Source organism: Panthera onca, chromosome A2 (genome assembly GCF_046562875.1).
Source record: "Panthera onca isolate mPanOnc1 chromosome A2, mPanOnc1 haplotype 2, whole genome shotgun sequence".
NCBI classification, from domain to species: domain Eukaryota; kingdom Metazoa; phylum Chordata; class Mammalia; order Carnivora; family Felidae; genus Panthera; species Panthera onca.
The window spans coordinates 91,206,136-91,223,008 of NC_138340.1; the positions used below are offsets into that span (position 1 = coordinate 91,206,136).

The 16,873-nt window shown below is 42.0% G+C and overlaps 1 protein-coding gene across 9 annotated transcripts in view; it reads right to left on the reverse strand.

Moving 5' to 3' along the window:
• Positions 1-16,873, reverse strand: part of ABCB4 (ATP binding cassette subfamily B member 4) — a 75,155-nt gene that overhangs the window by 10,686 nt on the left and 47,596 nt on the right. For all 9 annotated transcript variants that reach the window (XM_078442499.2, XM_078442503.2, XM_078442500.2 and 6 more), the window contains 5 exons: positions 15,660-15,764; positions 13,753-13,830; positions 12,329-12,412; positions 11,027-11,230; positions 820-920 (listed from right to left, as the gene is read on the reverse strand). In XM_078442499.2, the coding sequence (XP_078298625.1) occupies positions 820-920; positions 11,027-11,230; positions 12,329-12,412; positions 13,753-13,830; positions 15,660-15,764 (572 nt within the window). The remainder of the gene's footprint in view (positions 1-819; positions 921-11,026; positions 11,231-12,328; positions 12,413-13,752; positions 13,831-15,659; positions 15,765-16,873) is intronic.

Consider the following 16,873-nt stretch of genomic DNA (forward strand, 5'->3'; position numbering starts at 1 on the left):
CTCAACAATTTACAATTCTATTCAATCTTTAAATTATAATCAAATTGAAAATGAATTCTTCCTTAATTCCCTTGCAATTCAAATTAACCAGAAGTCTTAGGTAATGGCACATATACGTATATGTCAAGCATCAAATGGAGAGAAAAATTACTTCATGAAGTGTACATAACTAAGGAGATAGAATGAGAATTTCAATTCTCCCATTTCAAATTTATAAGCGTTCGAACTATTGTTCTCGTCTACAAAGTTGTACTGTAAGTTGTTTTCATTTTTGTTAGTTTTAAAATATATTCATTTATAAAACTAGGCCTTGCCTGGCTGGAAACCAGTGGCAAATAGTGCCACTGAGTTTCTTAAACTGCTCGAGTAAGAACTAGTGAGGCAGGAGACGTGTGTTTTCAGAGTAGGTTGGGTCTGGTCCTCATCCAGAGAACAAATGGAATAGTCTAACCAAGTAAGTCTCATCTTTAGTTCAGTCTACACAGTTCCAAGAAAATAAAAGTTTGAGGAATTCCCTGAAATAATATTTATCCTTAAACGCCCACACTGGGTGTCTGAGTTGCCTACACAAAGGAACATTTGTTTGCACAGACCTCTGTGTCTTTTAGGTCTTGGAGAACACACCTATTTTTTCTACAAGAGATGTAAAAATCCAATCCTATAGCGCAATCAAAAAGCTACTTATTTTCAGTGAGATACTGAGAAAATATCATCCTTCCGGTTCTATTGTTGTTTGAGCACAATTTTTATTATCTTTTGGGAATAATTAAACCTCAGGAAAGCAGTAGTTTCTTAGCAACAATCACATATGCTCATTACCTGTAAGCTCCATACAATTTTTCAACGTACATCGACTCAAATTTTCTTTCCTGGGTTAAGGACACTACTGTCCTAATATTTTCTATTGCTTCCGTTGCAATCTGTAACGTAGAACAGATCTTGATGAGAAGTGGGGCTTTCATTTTTGGATAATGAAAAATATACACTTTAGGGCTCTGTCAAAAGAATCCTCAACATTTTGTTGACAGGTTTTTAATTTCTTCATTTTGACAGCAATGGCATAATGTGTTCTTCAAGATGAACTCTGTGACAAAACTGGACATCTTAAAAGCAAATCTTGTAAGACTTGGTGGGCAAGTCTTCAGATGTCCAGGGAGACTGACAAGCTTAGAGCAAACATACTGGTCTCGACACCAGAAACCGGTTTTTATTTGCAGCCCTGCCAGCAGTCAGTTACTTGACTGGTTTTAGTCACAGCCTTTTGTGGCTTTGCTTTCTTTACAGGGTAGGGCCCTAAAAGAGAGGGTCCTAGCATTACGCTATGGAATTTATAAGGGCCCACTGAAGGGGCCGGTCATTTCCTCCATGCACATATCCCTAGAGAAACTGGTCACTCACAACTGGAACGAAGATCCCGATTGTAAACAACGTAACTCTGCCTTAAGTCCCTGCTTAAACTAGGGACAGACACCAGATGGATAGGTTTACTAGACTTGGAGGCCACTGCTTGACCCAGGATGTCCTGTGGATTCAGAGATGAAGGTCTCCATGTGGGGAGCCACACTGGGTATATGGAGGAAGCTGGTCTGAATATTCAGCAGGGGAGGAAGGGAACAAAGGTGTAAAGAGACTCAGACACCATGGAGCTTGTGGCTCTAACAGAGCACCTGGTGGTGATTTTATAGTAATATAATCCATCTGTATTCCCTGCACTTCCCTGTGTCTTTATCTCAAAACCTTTCTACCCAAGCCAGTCAAAGCAGTTTTTTGACTTTTATAGCCAAACCACCCTTGACTAATGTTAATGGTCTGTGACTTAGTTTAAAGCATAGTTCCAGGGACACCTGGGTGGCTTAGCCCATTAAAGGTCTAAGGGTCTGACCTGGACTCAGGTTACAATCTCACGGTTCCTGAGTCTGAGTCCTCTATTGGGCTCTCTGCTGTCAGTGCAGAGCCTGCTTCAGATCCTCTGTCTGCCTCTCTGTCTGCCCCTCCTCCTCCTGCTCTCTCTCTCTCAAAAACAAAGAAACATTTAAAAACAAATAAATAAAGCATAGTTCCATAGGCGGCTCATCTAAACTATTAACACAAAGAGCATAAAAGTTTATGTTTTTGTCTGATCAGATTTAAGATTTTTACATCAGTTCTCTGCAACCAGATGAAGGCAAGATATTCGATATTTTAGGCTGAATGACCTTTTATCTTTAATTAGAAATGAAAAATCTAGAGGGGAGGGAAGATGGCGGCGTAGGAGGACGCTGGGCTCACCGCGCATCCTGCTGATCACTTAGATTCCACCTACACCTGCCTAAATAACCCAGAAAACCGCCAGAGGATTAGCAGAACGGAGTCTCCGGAGCCAAATGCAGATGAGAGGCCCACGGAAGAGGGTAGGAAGGGCGGCGAGGCGGTGCGTGCTCCACGGACTGGTGGGAGGGAGCCGGGGCGGAGGGGCGGCTCGCCAGCCAAGCAGAGCCCCCGAGTCTGGCTGGCAAAAGAGGAGGGGCCTGACGGACTGTGTTCCGACAGCAAGCGCGACTTAGCATCTGGGAGGTCATAAGTTAACAGCTCTGCTCAGAAAGCGGGAAGGCTGGAGGACAAAGGGAGGGAGAGCTGCTGAGCCCCCTGACGGCAGAGCTCAGCTTGGCGGGGAACAAAGGCGCTCGCCAGCGCCATCTCCCCTGCCAATCCCCCAGCCAAAATCCCAAAGAGAACCAGTTCCTGCCAGGGAACTTGCTTGCTCCGCGCAAACACCCAACTCTGTGCTTCTGCAGAGCCAAAACTCCGGCAGCGGATCTGACTCCCTCCCGCTGCCACAGGGCCCCTCCTGAAGTGGATCACCTAAGGAGAAGCGAGCTAAGCCTGCCCCTCCTGCCCCCGTGCACCTTGCCTACCCACCCCAGCTAATACGCCAGATCCCCAGCACCACAAGCCTGGCAGTGTGCAAGTAGCCCAGACGGGCCACGCCACCCCACAGTGAATCTCACCCCTAGGAGAGGGGAAGAGAGGGCACACACCAGTCTGACTGTGGCCCCAGCGGTGGGCTGGGGGCAGACATCAGGTCGGACTGCGGCCTCGCCCACCAACTCCAGTTATACACCACAGCACAGGGGAAGTGCCCTGCAGGTCCTCACCACTCCAGGGACTCTCCAAAATGACCAAACGGAAGAGTTCCCCTCAGAAGAATCTCCAGGAAATAACAACAGCTAATGAACTGATCAAAAAGGATTTAAATAATATAACAGAAAGTGAATTTAGAATAATAGTCATAAAATTAATCGCTGGGCTTGAAAACAGTATAGAGGACAGCAGAGAATCTCTTGCCACAGAGATCAAGGGACTAAGGAACAGTCACGAGGAGCTGAAAAGCGCTTTAAACGAAATGCAAAACAAAATGGAAACGACAACGGCTCGGATTCAAGAGGCAGAGGAGAGAATAGGTGAACTAGAAGATAAAGTTATGGAAAAAGAGGAAACTGAGAGAAAGAGAGATAAAAAAATCCAGGAGTATGAGGGGAAAATTAGAGAACTAAGTGATACACTAAAAAGAAATAATATACGCATAATTGGTATCCCAGAGGAGGAAGAGAGAGGGAAAGGTGCTGAAGGGGTACTTGAAGAAATTATAGCTGAAAACTTCCCTGAACTGGGGAAGGAAAAAGGCATTGAAATCCAAGAGGCACAGAGAACTCCCTTCAGATGTAACTTGAATCGATCTTCTGCACGACATATCACAGTGAAACTGGCAAAATACAAGGATAAAGAGAAAATTCTGAAAGCAGCAAGGGATAAACGTGCCCTCACATATAAAGGGAGACCTATAAGACTCGTGACCGATCTCTCTTTTGAAACTTGGCAGGCCAGAAAGGATTGGCAGGAGATCTTCAGTGTGCTAAACAGAAAAAATATGCAGCCGAGAATCCTTTATCCAGCAAGTCTGTCATTTAGAATAGAAGGAGAGATAAAGGTCTTCCCAAACAAACAAAAACTGAAGGAATTTGTCACCACTAAACCAGCCCTACAAGAGATCCTAAGGGGGACCCTGTGAGACAAAGTAACAGAGACATCACTACAAGCATAAAACATACAGACATCACAATGACTCTAAACCCGTATCTTTCTATAATAACACTGAATGTAAATGGATTAAATGCGCCAACCAAAAGACAGAGGGTATCAGAATGGATAAAAAAACAAGACCCATCTATTTGCTGTCTACAAGAGACTCATTTTAGATCTGAGGACACCTTTAGATTGAGAGTGAGGGGATGGAGAACTATTTATCATGCTACTGGAAGCCAAAAGAAAGCTGGAGTAGCCATACTTATATCAGACAAACTAGACTTTAAATTAAAGGCTGTAACAAGAGATGAAGAAGGGCATTATATAATAATCACAGGGTCTATCCATCAGGAAGAGCTAACAGTTATAAATGTCTATGCGCCGAATACGGGAGCCCACAAATATATAAAACAATTACTCATAAACATAAGCAACCTTATTGATAAGAATGTGGTCATTGCAGGGGACTTTAACACCCCACTTACAGAAATGGATAGATCATCTAGACACACGGTCAATAAAGAAACAAGGGCCCTGAATGATACATTGGATCAGATGGACTTGACACATATATTTAGAACTCTGCATCCCAAAGCAACAGAATATACTTTCTTCTCGAGTGCACATGGAACATTCTCCAAGATAGATCATATACTGGGTCACAAAACAGCCCTTCATAAGTTTACAAGAATTGAAATTATACCATGCATACTTTCAGACCACAATGCTATGAAGCTTGAAATCAACCACAGGAAAAAGTCTGGAAAACCTCCAAAAGCATGGAGGTTAAAGAACACCCTACTAACGAATGAGTGGGTCAACCAGGCAATTAGAGAAGAAATTAAAACATATATGGAAACAAACGAAAATGAAAATACAACAATCCAAACGCTTTGGGACGCAGCGAAGGCAGTCCTGAGAGGAAAATACATTGCAATCCAGGCCTATCTCAAGAAACAAGAAAAATCCCAAATACAAAATCTAACAGCACACCTAAAGGAAATAGAAGCAGAACAGCAAAAGCAGCCTAAACCCAGCAGAAGAAGAGAAATAATAAAGATCAGAGCAGAAATAAACAATATAGAATCTAAAAAAACTGTAGAGCAGATCAACGAAACCAAGAGTTGGTTTTTTGAAAAAATAAACAAAATTGACAAACCTCTAGCCAGGCTTCTCAAAAAGAAAAGGGAGATGACCCAAATAGATAAAATCATGAATGAAAATGGAATGATTACAACCAATCCCTCAGAGATACAAACAATTATCAGGGAATACTATGAAAAATTATATGCCAGCAAATTGGACAACCTGGAAGAAATGGACAAATTTCTAAACACCCACACTCTTCCAAAACTCAATCAGGAGGAAATAGAAAGCTTGAACAGACCCATAACCAGCAAAGAAATAGAATCGGTTATCAAAAATCTCCCAACAAATAAGAGTCCAGGACCAGATGGCTTCCCAGGGGAGTTCTACCAGACATTTAAAGCAGAGATAATACCTATCCTTCTCAAGCTATTCCAAGAAACAGAAAGGGAAGGAAAACTTCCAGACTCATTCTATGAAGCCAGTATTACTTTGATTCCTAAACCAGACAGAGACCCAGCAAAAAAAGAGAACTACAGGCCAATATCCCTGATGAATATGGATGCAAAAATTCTCAATAAGATACTAGCAAATCGAATTCAACGGCATATAAAAAGAATTATTCACCATGATCAAGTGGGATTCATTCCTGGGATGCAGGGCTGGTTCAACATTCCCAAATCGATCAACGTGATACATCACATTAACAAAAAAAAAGAGAAGAACCATATGATCCTGTCAATCGATGCAGAAAAGGCCTTTGACAAAATCCAGCACCCTTTCTTAATAAAAACCCTTGAGAAAGTCTGGATAGAAGGAACATACTTAAAGATCATAAAAGCCATTTATGAAAAGCCCACAGCTAACATCATCCTCAACGGGGAAAAACTGAGAGTTTTTTCCCTGAGATCAGGAACACGACAGGGATGCCCACTCTCACCGCTGTTGTTTAACATAGTGCTGGAAGTTCTAGCTTCAGCAATCAGACAACAAAAGGAAATCAAAGGCATCAAAATTGGCAAAGATGAAGTCAAGCTTTCGCTTTTTGCAGATGACATGATATTATACATGGAAAATCCGATAGACTCCACCAAAAGTCTGCTAGAACTGATACATGAATTCAGCAAAGTTGCAGGATACAAAATCAATGTACAGAAATCAGTTGCATTCTTATACACTAACAATGAAGCAACAGAAAGACAAATAAAGAAACTGATCCCATTCACAATTGCACCAAGAAGCATAAAATACCTAGGAATAAATCTAACCCAAGATGTAAAAGATCTGTATGCTGAAAACTATAGAAAGCTTATGAAGGAAATTGAAGAAGATATAAAGAAATGGAAGGACATTCCGTGCTCATGGATTGGAAGAATAAATATTGTCAAAATGTCAATACTACCCAAAGCTATCTACACATTCAATGCAATCCCAATCAAAATTGCACCAGCATTCTTCTCGAAACTAGAACAAGCAATCCTAAAATTCATATGAAACCACAAAAGGCCCCGAAGAGCCAAAGTACTTTTGAAGAAGAAGACCAAAGCAGGAGGCATCACAATCCCAGACTTTAGCCTCTACTACAAAGCTGTAATCATCAAGACAGCATGGTATTGGCATAAAAACAGACACATAGACCAATGGAATAGAATAGAAACCCCAGAACTGACCCACAAACGTATGGCCAACTCATCTTTGACAAAGCAGGAAAGAACATCCAATGGAAAAAAGACAGTCTCTTTAACAAATGGTGCTGGGAGAACTGGACAGCAACATGCAGAAGGTTGAAACTAGACCACTTTCTCACACCATTCACAAAAATAAACTCAAAATGGATAAAGGACCTGAATGTGAGACAGGAAACCATCAAAACCTTAGAGGAGAAAGCAGGAAAAGACCTCTCTGACCTCAGCCGTAGCAATCTCTTACTCAACACGTCCCCAAAGGCAAGGGAATTAAAAGCAAAAGTGAATTACTGGGACCTTATGAAGATAAAAAGCTTCTGCACAGCAAAGGAAACAACCAAGAAAACTAACAGGCAACCAACAGAATGGGAAAAGATCTTTGCAAATGACATATTGGACAAAGGGCTAGTATCCAAAATCTATAAAGAGCTCACCAAACTCCACACCCAAAAAACAAATAACCCAGTGAAGAAATGGGCAGAAAACATGAATAGACACTTCTCTAAAGAAGACATCCGGATGGCCAACAGGCACATGAAAAGATGTTCAACGTCGCTCCTTATCAGGGAAATACAAATCAAAACCACACTCAGATATCACCTCACACCAGTCAGAGTAGCCAAAATGAAGAAATCAGGAGACTACAGATGCTGGAGAGGATGTGGAGAAAAGGGAACCCTCTTGCACTGTTGGTGGGAATGCAAATTGGTGCAGCCGCTCTGGAAAGCAGTGTGGAGGTTCCTCAGAAAATTAAAAATAGACCTACCCTATGACCCAGCAATAGCACTGCTAGGAATTTATCCAAGGGATACAGGAGTACTGATGCATAGGGGCACTTGTACCCCAATGTTTATAGCAGCACTCTCAACAATAGCCAAATTATGGAAAGAGCCTAAATGTCCATCAACTGATGAATGGATAAAGAAATTGTGGTTTATATACACAATGGAATACTACGTGGCAATGAGAAAAAATGAAATATGGCCTTTTGTAGCAACGTGGAGGGAACTGGAGAGTGTGATGCTAAGTGAAATAAGCCATACAGAGAAAGACAGATACCATATGGTTTCACTCTTATGTGGATCCTGAGAAAGGTAACAGAAACCCATGGGGGAGGGGAAGGAAAAAAAAAAAAAAAGAGGTTAGAGTGGGAGACAGCCAAAGCATAAGAGACTGTTAAAAACGGAGAACAAACTGAGGGTTGATGGGGGGTGGGAGGGAGGGTAGGGTGGGTGATGGGTATTGAGGAGGGCACCTTTTGGTATGAGCACTGGGTGTTGTATGGAAACCAATTTGACAGTAAATTTCATATATTAAAAAATAAATAAATAAATAAATAAACATTAAAAAAAATAAAATAAAATAAAAATCACAGGTCACAAAAAAAAAAAAAAAAAGAAATGAAAAATCTAATGGTAATGATAGCCAGACTAGAGAATACTTGCTTTGTGAGCTTTTGCTATGTGCCAGGTATTCCTTCACTTAACTGACAGGCTCCCAGTTAGCTTCACACCAACCCTGTGAGATCAGTATTTTCCTGTTTTTGTAGATGTGGGAACTGAGGCACAGAGAAGTTACTAACTTGCTGAGGCTCCAGAGTTGAAAAGTAGGCAAGAATTCCGCATCTGCATTCGTAACCCATTATGCTTACTGCTTGCCCTGCTTTGTAATTTACACAAGGAGAAGCTAGTTGTTAAAGACTTCACACTCACCTCTTGATTTTCTGGTCATGGGCTAGGCTTGGTTCAGCGGGGTTATAATTTCAGTCATTAGGCAGGGCCCTTGTCAGGAGGATTAAATGCAGCCTCTCCCCACCTCTTTACCAGCCAAAGAGTCAACATCCTCATTACCAAGCCCTTTTCGAAAAATGAAAATGGAAATGGATCCCAAATCCTGATGTACTTAACCATGATTAATCTATACCCAGGTTAGTAAGAGCTTTTATTTTTGTGGGGAAAAAAAAACCGAAAAACAACCCACGACCAAAAAACTGTGATGGGGGTGGGGAGCGGGGGTGTTCCAGGACCTTTTTTCTAACCCTCATTCTGTGTTGAGTTAACTAAGTAAACAAAATTGAATTATGACTCATTGTTAACAACATCTAAAATTTCTAGTTTCTGACATTATAAATACACACACACACACACACACAGCTGTTTTGTTTTGTTTTTGTTTTTTGTTTTTGTTTTTTGTTTTTTTTGAGAGAGAGAGCTAGGGGCAGATGGAGAGGGAGAGGGAGAGAGAGTCTTAAGCAGGCTCTATGTTTAGTGCGGAGCCTGACACAGGGCTCAATCCCACAACCACGAAATCATTACCTGCATAGAAATCAAGAGTCTGATGCTCAACCGACAGAGCCCCCCAGGTGCCCCACTCACACTATATATATATAAAAAAAAAAAACCTTATTAGGTTTAAGTGGTTATTAAAAATAATTTCAGACTGGCCACTCCAGGTTATTCTCTGGTTCCTAGAATGAGAGTATTAGCTGGAAGAAAGAAGGGACATTATTGGATCAAATTTCTCAGTTCATTAAAGTATAAAGTGAGGACCAGAGAAGTTGGGGATCTTCTCCTGTATCATACACAGTGACTACCAAGACGGAGACTAATAATCCAAGAGGTTATCTTTCATTTGCCATAAGGTCATTTCTAACTGCCCTCCTCCTGATACCTTTCAGTGTTCCTAGTCATTTTCAATAGAGTGAAAACTATTATCTTAACTAGATTCGAGATGTTTTCTTTCATGTAACTAGTCTAAGAAAATTTGACCTTCATTCTATCTACTGACAATTTTCCCTTCTGAAACATGGAAGAAACAGGGTTCGGGGAAAAGGGAAATAAAAACTACAGAGTTTTTTTCAGCAGTTAGTTGTGCCAAACACAAGTCCAGGAGGTGATGCCTTAAAATATACACAGCCAGCAGCCAAGAGAATCTTCAAGCACTTCAAGAGAATCTTTCAAGCAACACCCAGGGCTTCTCAAGTCTCAGAACTATAAAATGTCCTTACTGGCTCCAGGAGAGGATGTGGGCTGAAGACAAGAATGAAGCATTCTGAAGGAGACCCAGGGGTGATGTCAACCTGACACTGAGCTACAGCCGATGTGGGTTAAGAGACAAACAGAAATGGTTTCCTTGGACATTAGTGGGTTAGTGCAAACATGCTTGCATGGAATTTTAATCTCATACCTTAGGTGACATACATCTGGAACAAGTCACTGACACTCTGAATACTTTCTTCCCTGTAACATGGCCATACTATTTACCCCCCTCGCATAACCAGAGTGAAAGCCAGTCGCAGTAACATGGTTGAAAGGGCTGTGTAAAGTGTGGTGCTGTAGAAACTAGATCACAATTTCTACTTATTATCTGTTTCCCCTCCTCATGTTTCAACAGAGGATAATACTGACATCAATAAAAATATTCCTGGCTATAATCTATATTTAAATATTTAAAAGCATATACATGTGAGTAAAATGTTTAGATGTAGATTTAGATACATTTCAATACATAGGGACCACATACTAAAGGGCTTTGAAATTAGACCAGAACTTGAATCCCAGCCAACGCCTTTATCTAGTTTCTCAAGTTCCTCATTTATAAAATCGGGATAACGTTAGTGCTTGCTTCATAGAATTACTCTAAGAATGTGATGAGTTGGTGCATAAACACAGTAATTGGTACATAGCAAGGGCCGAAGTAAATATTTGCCCAATTGCCAGGATAGTTGGAAGCACAAATCAAAGCATTACTGCCATCTGGTGGCTACCCACCTTAATTATAGAAATCACAGCCAAGAAGAAAAGACTGCTCCCCTATGCAACCAGCAAATTACTAACTTAAACAATTCGCTTATGCTCTCTGCCCTAAGGACTCCTCCTGTGTAAAATAGGGGTGATATTTATTTCAACAATGGTATCAGGTTATGAAGTAAAAGGCAAAACAGACTTCAGATATTCAGAAATTCTTTATAAGAACCACACATAAAGTGCTTTTCTACAGGCTAAGACCCTTATATTAATGATCCCATTGTCAGATTATAGGCATTATTATAGATAAACTATCTCATGCAGTGTTGACAGTTATTCACTTGTATCAAGCACATTTAATTATCAAAACATGCATGTTGGAATAACTCAAATAAAATACATGTCTAAAAACAATACTTACACTAACTGAAGCCTTATTTGACCCACCTTTCCAGCAGTTTCCAGTTCTTTTTTATCTCTTTTGGCATTTCCGGCCAACATTTTCATTTCAACGATTCCTGATAAAGCAATAATTGGAACAACTGATAATAGCAAAAGGGTCAATTGCCAACCGTAGATAAACGATATGATGATACCAGTTCCAAGGTTAGCTGCATTCTGTGCGATTAAAGCCAGTCTGGTCCCTGTGGCCTGGAAGAGCAAAAGAAAAGAGGGAGCTGTGATTTAAGCTGCAAATCCCGCAGGCTTCCAGTTCAGAATGAGGAGAGGGTTGTGGGTCTGGCTTACATTTGCCCCCTTTCATTGCAATAAACCCACAACACCTGTGCCTAACTCATGAGGTTCTGCAGTTCTTTTTTTTGCTCATGTCCCTCAATTCTCATTCCTGTCCTTCCCACCTGGATTCAGCCTTACAGAACCAGGCCATCAGCTGCTCTGCCCTGGGGATAGGATGTGAGGCATAGGCACTCTTGCACAAAAGCAACATTTAGAGAGAAAACCCCAGCGTACTCTGGTCATTTGGAGAACCCTTTGCTGCAAATGTGTAAGAGGGGAATTTATATACCTCAAGAAACCATCTGTTATGAAGTGTACGTGTCCTAACAGACTACCCACCAGAAAGCATACATCGAGATGAATTACTGTGTGTAGGCTCAGAAAAGGAGGGCTGGTGTTCGGGACGTGGCAGGTGGCTCTCCCACTGCTTCTGCATTGTGTAGGAGCAGGAAGCTTCAAAGAAAAAGCCCTCAGCTCCAAGGGTAGGGACCTACGCCAAGGAGATGCGGTCGTCCCCAGAGACAGTTATCGCTAAGGGTTGGGCAGATAACCCAAATTAGCCTTAATTAGATTTAAGGGAAGGTGGTTGTTTGGTGGTTGAGGTACAGGTGGGCGCTCTCTCACTGGACCCTCCTGTTTGTCACTGTTAACCATCTTACCACCACGAGGAAAGGAGCGTTAGGATAAAGCCATCTTGGAGGACTGAAAGCCACTCAGAGTCACACACACAGAGCCACACACAAAACCACACACATACAGAGGGCACACACACACAGAACATACAACACAGAGGGCACACGCACACACAGAACTACACACACATACACACAGAGGGCTCACGTGTCCTTCATGACGGTTTTGAGTCAATGGATCAATCAACCCTGAAGTCCAACTTTCCTCTTTATTGTTTAGGTTTGAGTTTTCTGTTATTTCCAGCTGCATCACCGATGCAGCTGTGCCATATTTTTATTCAAAACCACATTAAAGAAAAAGAGTAGAATGCAGTCTACATACTCCTTGGACCTGGGAGGCATCAGTTGCAAGTCTTGTAGAAAGGGCACCGGTACTGTTTTTATGATCATCAAACCAGCTCATGTCCTGTGGCACAAAGCACACCTTTAAATTAGTTCCAAATTAAAATGAGCCAAGAAAAGTAGATGAAACCTCCAAAACCTTCAATGCTGGAAATACCCATACCTAATGTGGCCCCGGAGTCAGGGGAGAGTGGACATGCAATGCGGAGCTGCGGTCCCTGACAGGAACACGCACCCTTGGGGTCCATTAGGACCCCTGCTCCAGGCTGCCCTGCTGTGGCCAGGAGACCACAGCTGATCTGGGGGCTTGGAGTGGGGTAGGGCTTGCTCTAGCTGAAGCTGTGTTCCCCGTCAGCTGCACCTGAGGGGGTGGGCACAGGTGGGCATATTTCACCACCCCATCCTTACCCCATGCACTGCAGACACCTCCTCCCTGCTGAGGTGATGCACTGCATAGACGGGATGGAGTGGTGTTCAACACAGCTCCTGTAACTCCTAAGCAGGAGAAAATCAGCCCTGCTTCCTCACCGTGTTTTGTTTCTTTTGGTTTCTTTAACCAAGAACTGAAAAAGTGTATGTTAGATAAGATTTTAACCGCAGCCTACACTCATCCATAGCATGTGAGTTTCACAGCAAATCATCTTCCCCACATAGCAACACTGAAAAGATACTGCAAAAAACGTTTCTCAACTCAGACCTGCTCTAAATAGGATACCTGCTATGGGCTTTTTTTGTGAGCATGGATATAATCCGTGAGCATGGATAATATTCTGGCCCTCTCTCTTAAGCCTCCTCTATAAAAACAGAGAATTCATATAAGCACATTTCCCCATATGTCCTGCACTAGACTGTGGACTTCTCAAGAGGGCACATAATGCATTTTACAGTCCCGGCTAACAGCACAGGGGCCCATAGTTGGTAATGACTGAGTGAATCAACACGTGAATTAATATGAAAACAGAGCTCAAGTAAGACAAAACCGAAACTCAGTTACCAACATTTGGGAAAATGTATAGTTAGCACAGTCAGTTGTGGCACATGAATCCTACTAACCACCTTCTCCTTTGTTTCAAGATATCTTGGGGTCTCAGATGCCTAGCTTGGGCCTGCATAGAATCCAGAGAAGAGATACAGGTCCTTAAAAATGACAGTATCCATATGGATAGAGATAGTTACAAAATAAGCTCAAAAAGCTACCTAAATTAAGCGCACTCCCATGAAATTCCTGAAAAGTCTTTGGATATTGAAAGACCAGGGCAACTGGTAGGGCCCTGCCCAGTCCCTGCAAGAAAGCATGGATGGGGTAGGTGGGCATGGTCATGAACTACACACACCCAAACGACAGAAAGAGGCTGTGAATTTAAGAAATCTGAGCAGAAGGCATTCTCCAGTGCACACACCTACCTGTCTTAGCATTGCTTTAAAAGCCATTAACCGAAGCCTTGTGGTGAGGATCTCACCAGCTTTCCCCAAAGTGAAGCCCTGGTTAAAAAAAAAAAAAAAAAGCTGTTGTCCCTTTTGATCATCGGTAGTATTTGACCCAAGTGGGTATACTCATATTAGTTTTTACATTACACATACATTAGTCCACTATTCAGGTAACAAAAGTCTATGACCAAACACTAATTCCAAGTCCAAATTTCAAATTCATGTACTTGCCCAATCATTAGCATACAAAAGAATCCTGACACCAAAAACCTTACAAATGTCCAGTTATGGCTTCTGAAACATTCTTTTAAAAAATTTTTTTAAATAATTTATTTTTGAAAGAGAGAAAGCACGCAAGCATGTGAGCAGGGGAGTGGCAGAGAGGGAGAGAGAGAGAATCCCAAGCAGGTTCCGCACTGTCAGTATGGAGTCCGACATGGGACTGGAACCCATAAACTGTGAGATCGTGGCCTGAGCTGGAATCAATAGTCAGATGCTTAACCGACTGAGCCACGCAGACACGCCTGGCTTCTGAAACATTCTAAACGTATTTCCTTTCCCCAACTTTCAAGGGCATCTCAGTAAGCACCGTATCGTATAGAATTACAACTTTTGGCATGTTCCTGATACTTTAAACCGCCGGAAGCACAAGTAACAAAACTCCATGCAGGAACACATTCTGTCTTGTGTAGTGTAGAGGGAAGGAGGAGGCCTGTACTATCAAGTTCCACACGAGTTTGCTGGTTCTCTGTCACAGCTCCACCTGTTCTCAGATTGGGGGAACAATTAGGCTATTCTTCCTCCTCAAGCGGCCTTGCCAGAAAATTTCTCTCTCAATTATGCCATGTTCAAATGGAAGAGCAGCACAGATGTCCACCGCTGGGCTGGGTGAGACCTCCAGGCACACAGAGCTTTGGTGTAGGTGTGCAGAGAATGCTTTGGGAGGACACATCAGGAGTCTTTATTAAGCCAGGAGAGTAGGTGATCAGTACCTGGGGATGAGTCTGCCCCAGGAGTCCAAGCCCGGGCTACTGCGGTCTCCTCCTTCCTCGGCTGGCACAGCGCTCAAGGCCAATGTGGGCACTGCAGTTCTATTCGTCATCCCACTGTTCCCACAATATATAAAATATATTTCTAAAACTATCCCCACTCCCTAACACACCAGGCCTGGGGCTGGATTGCATCACTGTGTTGCTACCAGTAAGGCAATGATTTCCAAATAAAAAGCTTGGCTTACTTTTACCATTGGCTCAACAAGACAGAAGACAAGCATAGTGGACAAGACTAGGAGACCTCATTTTGCTGACTTACTGGATTGTATTGGAAAGGCCTGTGTGGTGCTGAGTTACAGAGACAAAAGAAATTTAGTAAATCTGGGTAGAAAAGTACAAACAGAACAGGCTTTTTAGTTCATTTTGCCCAGGTTTACAATATATAAATGCAGTATTATAGATGTTCTTACACAGAGTTCATCTGTTAAGGAGGAAAAGATCAGAGAAGTTGCTTGAAACGGTACCAAAAGTAATAAAAAGAGAATATACTGGTGTACTGATTTTTTTTCTAGTTTATAATTAGTTTAACTGGTACTTATGTTCTCTTATGAATTCAAGTCTCTTTTTTCCTTTGTAATGAATGTCTGCTGTGGGCAAACCTGGGACATAATATAATTTAGAACATAGCAAAGTCTCTATTCCTTCTGCTCAGGACACTGCCCTCTGAAAGAGCTGCAAAGACTATGCTTGCAATTCATTTCAATTTAAGATTCAACAGTTCCATTAGGTTTTAATTGATAATTAATGTATATTAATAGATAATGAAACCTAATAGATTATATTCTCTAATAGAAGGTAGACTTACGAGAAGATGAAATCATAGGTACCTACCTGAAGGAAGAAAGTAAAAAAAGAAATAATTCCCAGACCTAAAAAAAGCAACGAGAACATGTTGCATTTCCACTGCTTTACTTCATCATCCCCTGGTCCAAAAACCTACAAAAGAACATTTAAAATGCCCACTTGGATTACATGATTCTCTTCACTCTTCCCATAATAATGGCTTCAGCATTACAGTTTAAAAACTGGGCTTTGAACATGTGGGGTTTTATTTTAAATTGTAAAATACATACAACAAAAACTTTGCCATCGTAACCATTTTTAAGTGTACGATTCAGAGGCATAAGATACATTCACTGTGTCGTGTCATGCAACCTTCACCACTACCCATCTCCAGAACTTTTTCATCATCTCAGATTGCAACTCTGCACCCGTGAAACAGGAACCCCACCATACCCACTCCCCAGGCCCTTGGGGACCACGATGCTACTTCCCATCTCCCAGAACTTGAAGGTCACGTGGAAATTAACATGAGAAGAAACACTGCATCTGGATTGTGTGTGGTTGCACATTTTGGTGTTTGTTCCTCTTCCTCTGCACTGCTGTTCCCTCTGCCCCAATTGGTGCCTGCCTGGCCCCAGCCCTGCACCCCTGCCCCACAGGGGCTCTGCTTGCTCCTGACCAATCACCATCAAACAGCACCTCCACCTCCAGCCCCCTGCTGCCAGACCCTGCCTTTAAAAGACTTGCTGTCCCCTGACACGCTACGTGTTTGTGTTTTGTTTGTGTGTTCTGTGTTTGTCCCAACAGAAAGTAAATTGTTTGAGGGCAGGGCTTGGTTTATTTTCTGCTTTATCTCTGGTGCCCAGGACAGCATTTGGCATGTAGGAGAGGCCCCAAAATAGAAATACAGTCTGCACAGCTCTTGAGTTGCAAGAGAGCTAGGGATTGCTTTATTTTCTAATTTTAAAACATTTGAAGGGTCCTTTCTAATTTACTACTGTTTTGGCTTGTGCTCTTAATTGGAGACCAATGTCCCATGTCACAAGTACAATAAACTTATAACATGATGAAGAAGAATTTATCTTAACAAGAAAGTCTCTGCAATAATGTTAGGGGTTGACTAAGATTATACAATATAAATGGTGGGTGTAATGGAGCCTTAGATGTTTCTGATAACTTTCTCTAAATGTTCCCCAAGGAAGTTGGATTAGATACTATGAGTTTTCTTAGACTCTTCAGGCCAGGGAAGGATTGCTAAAACG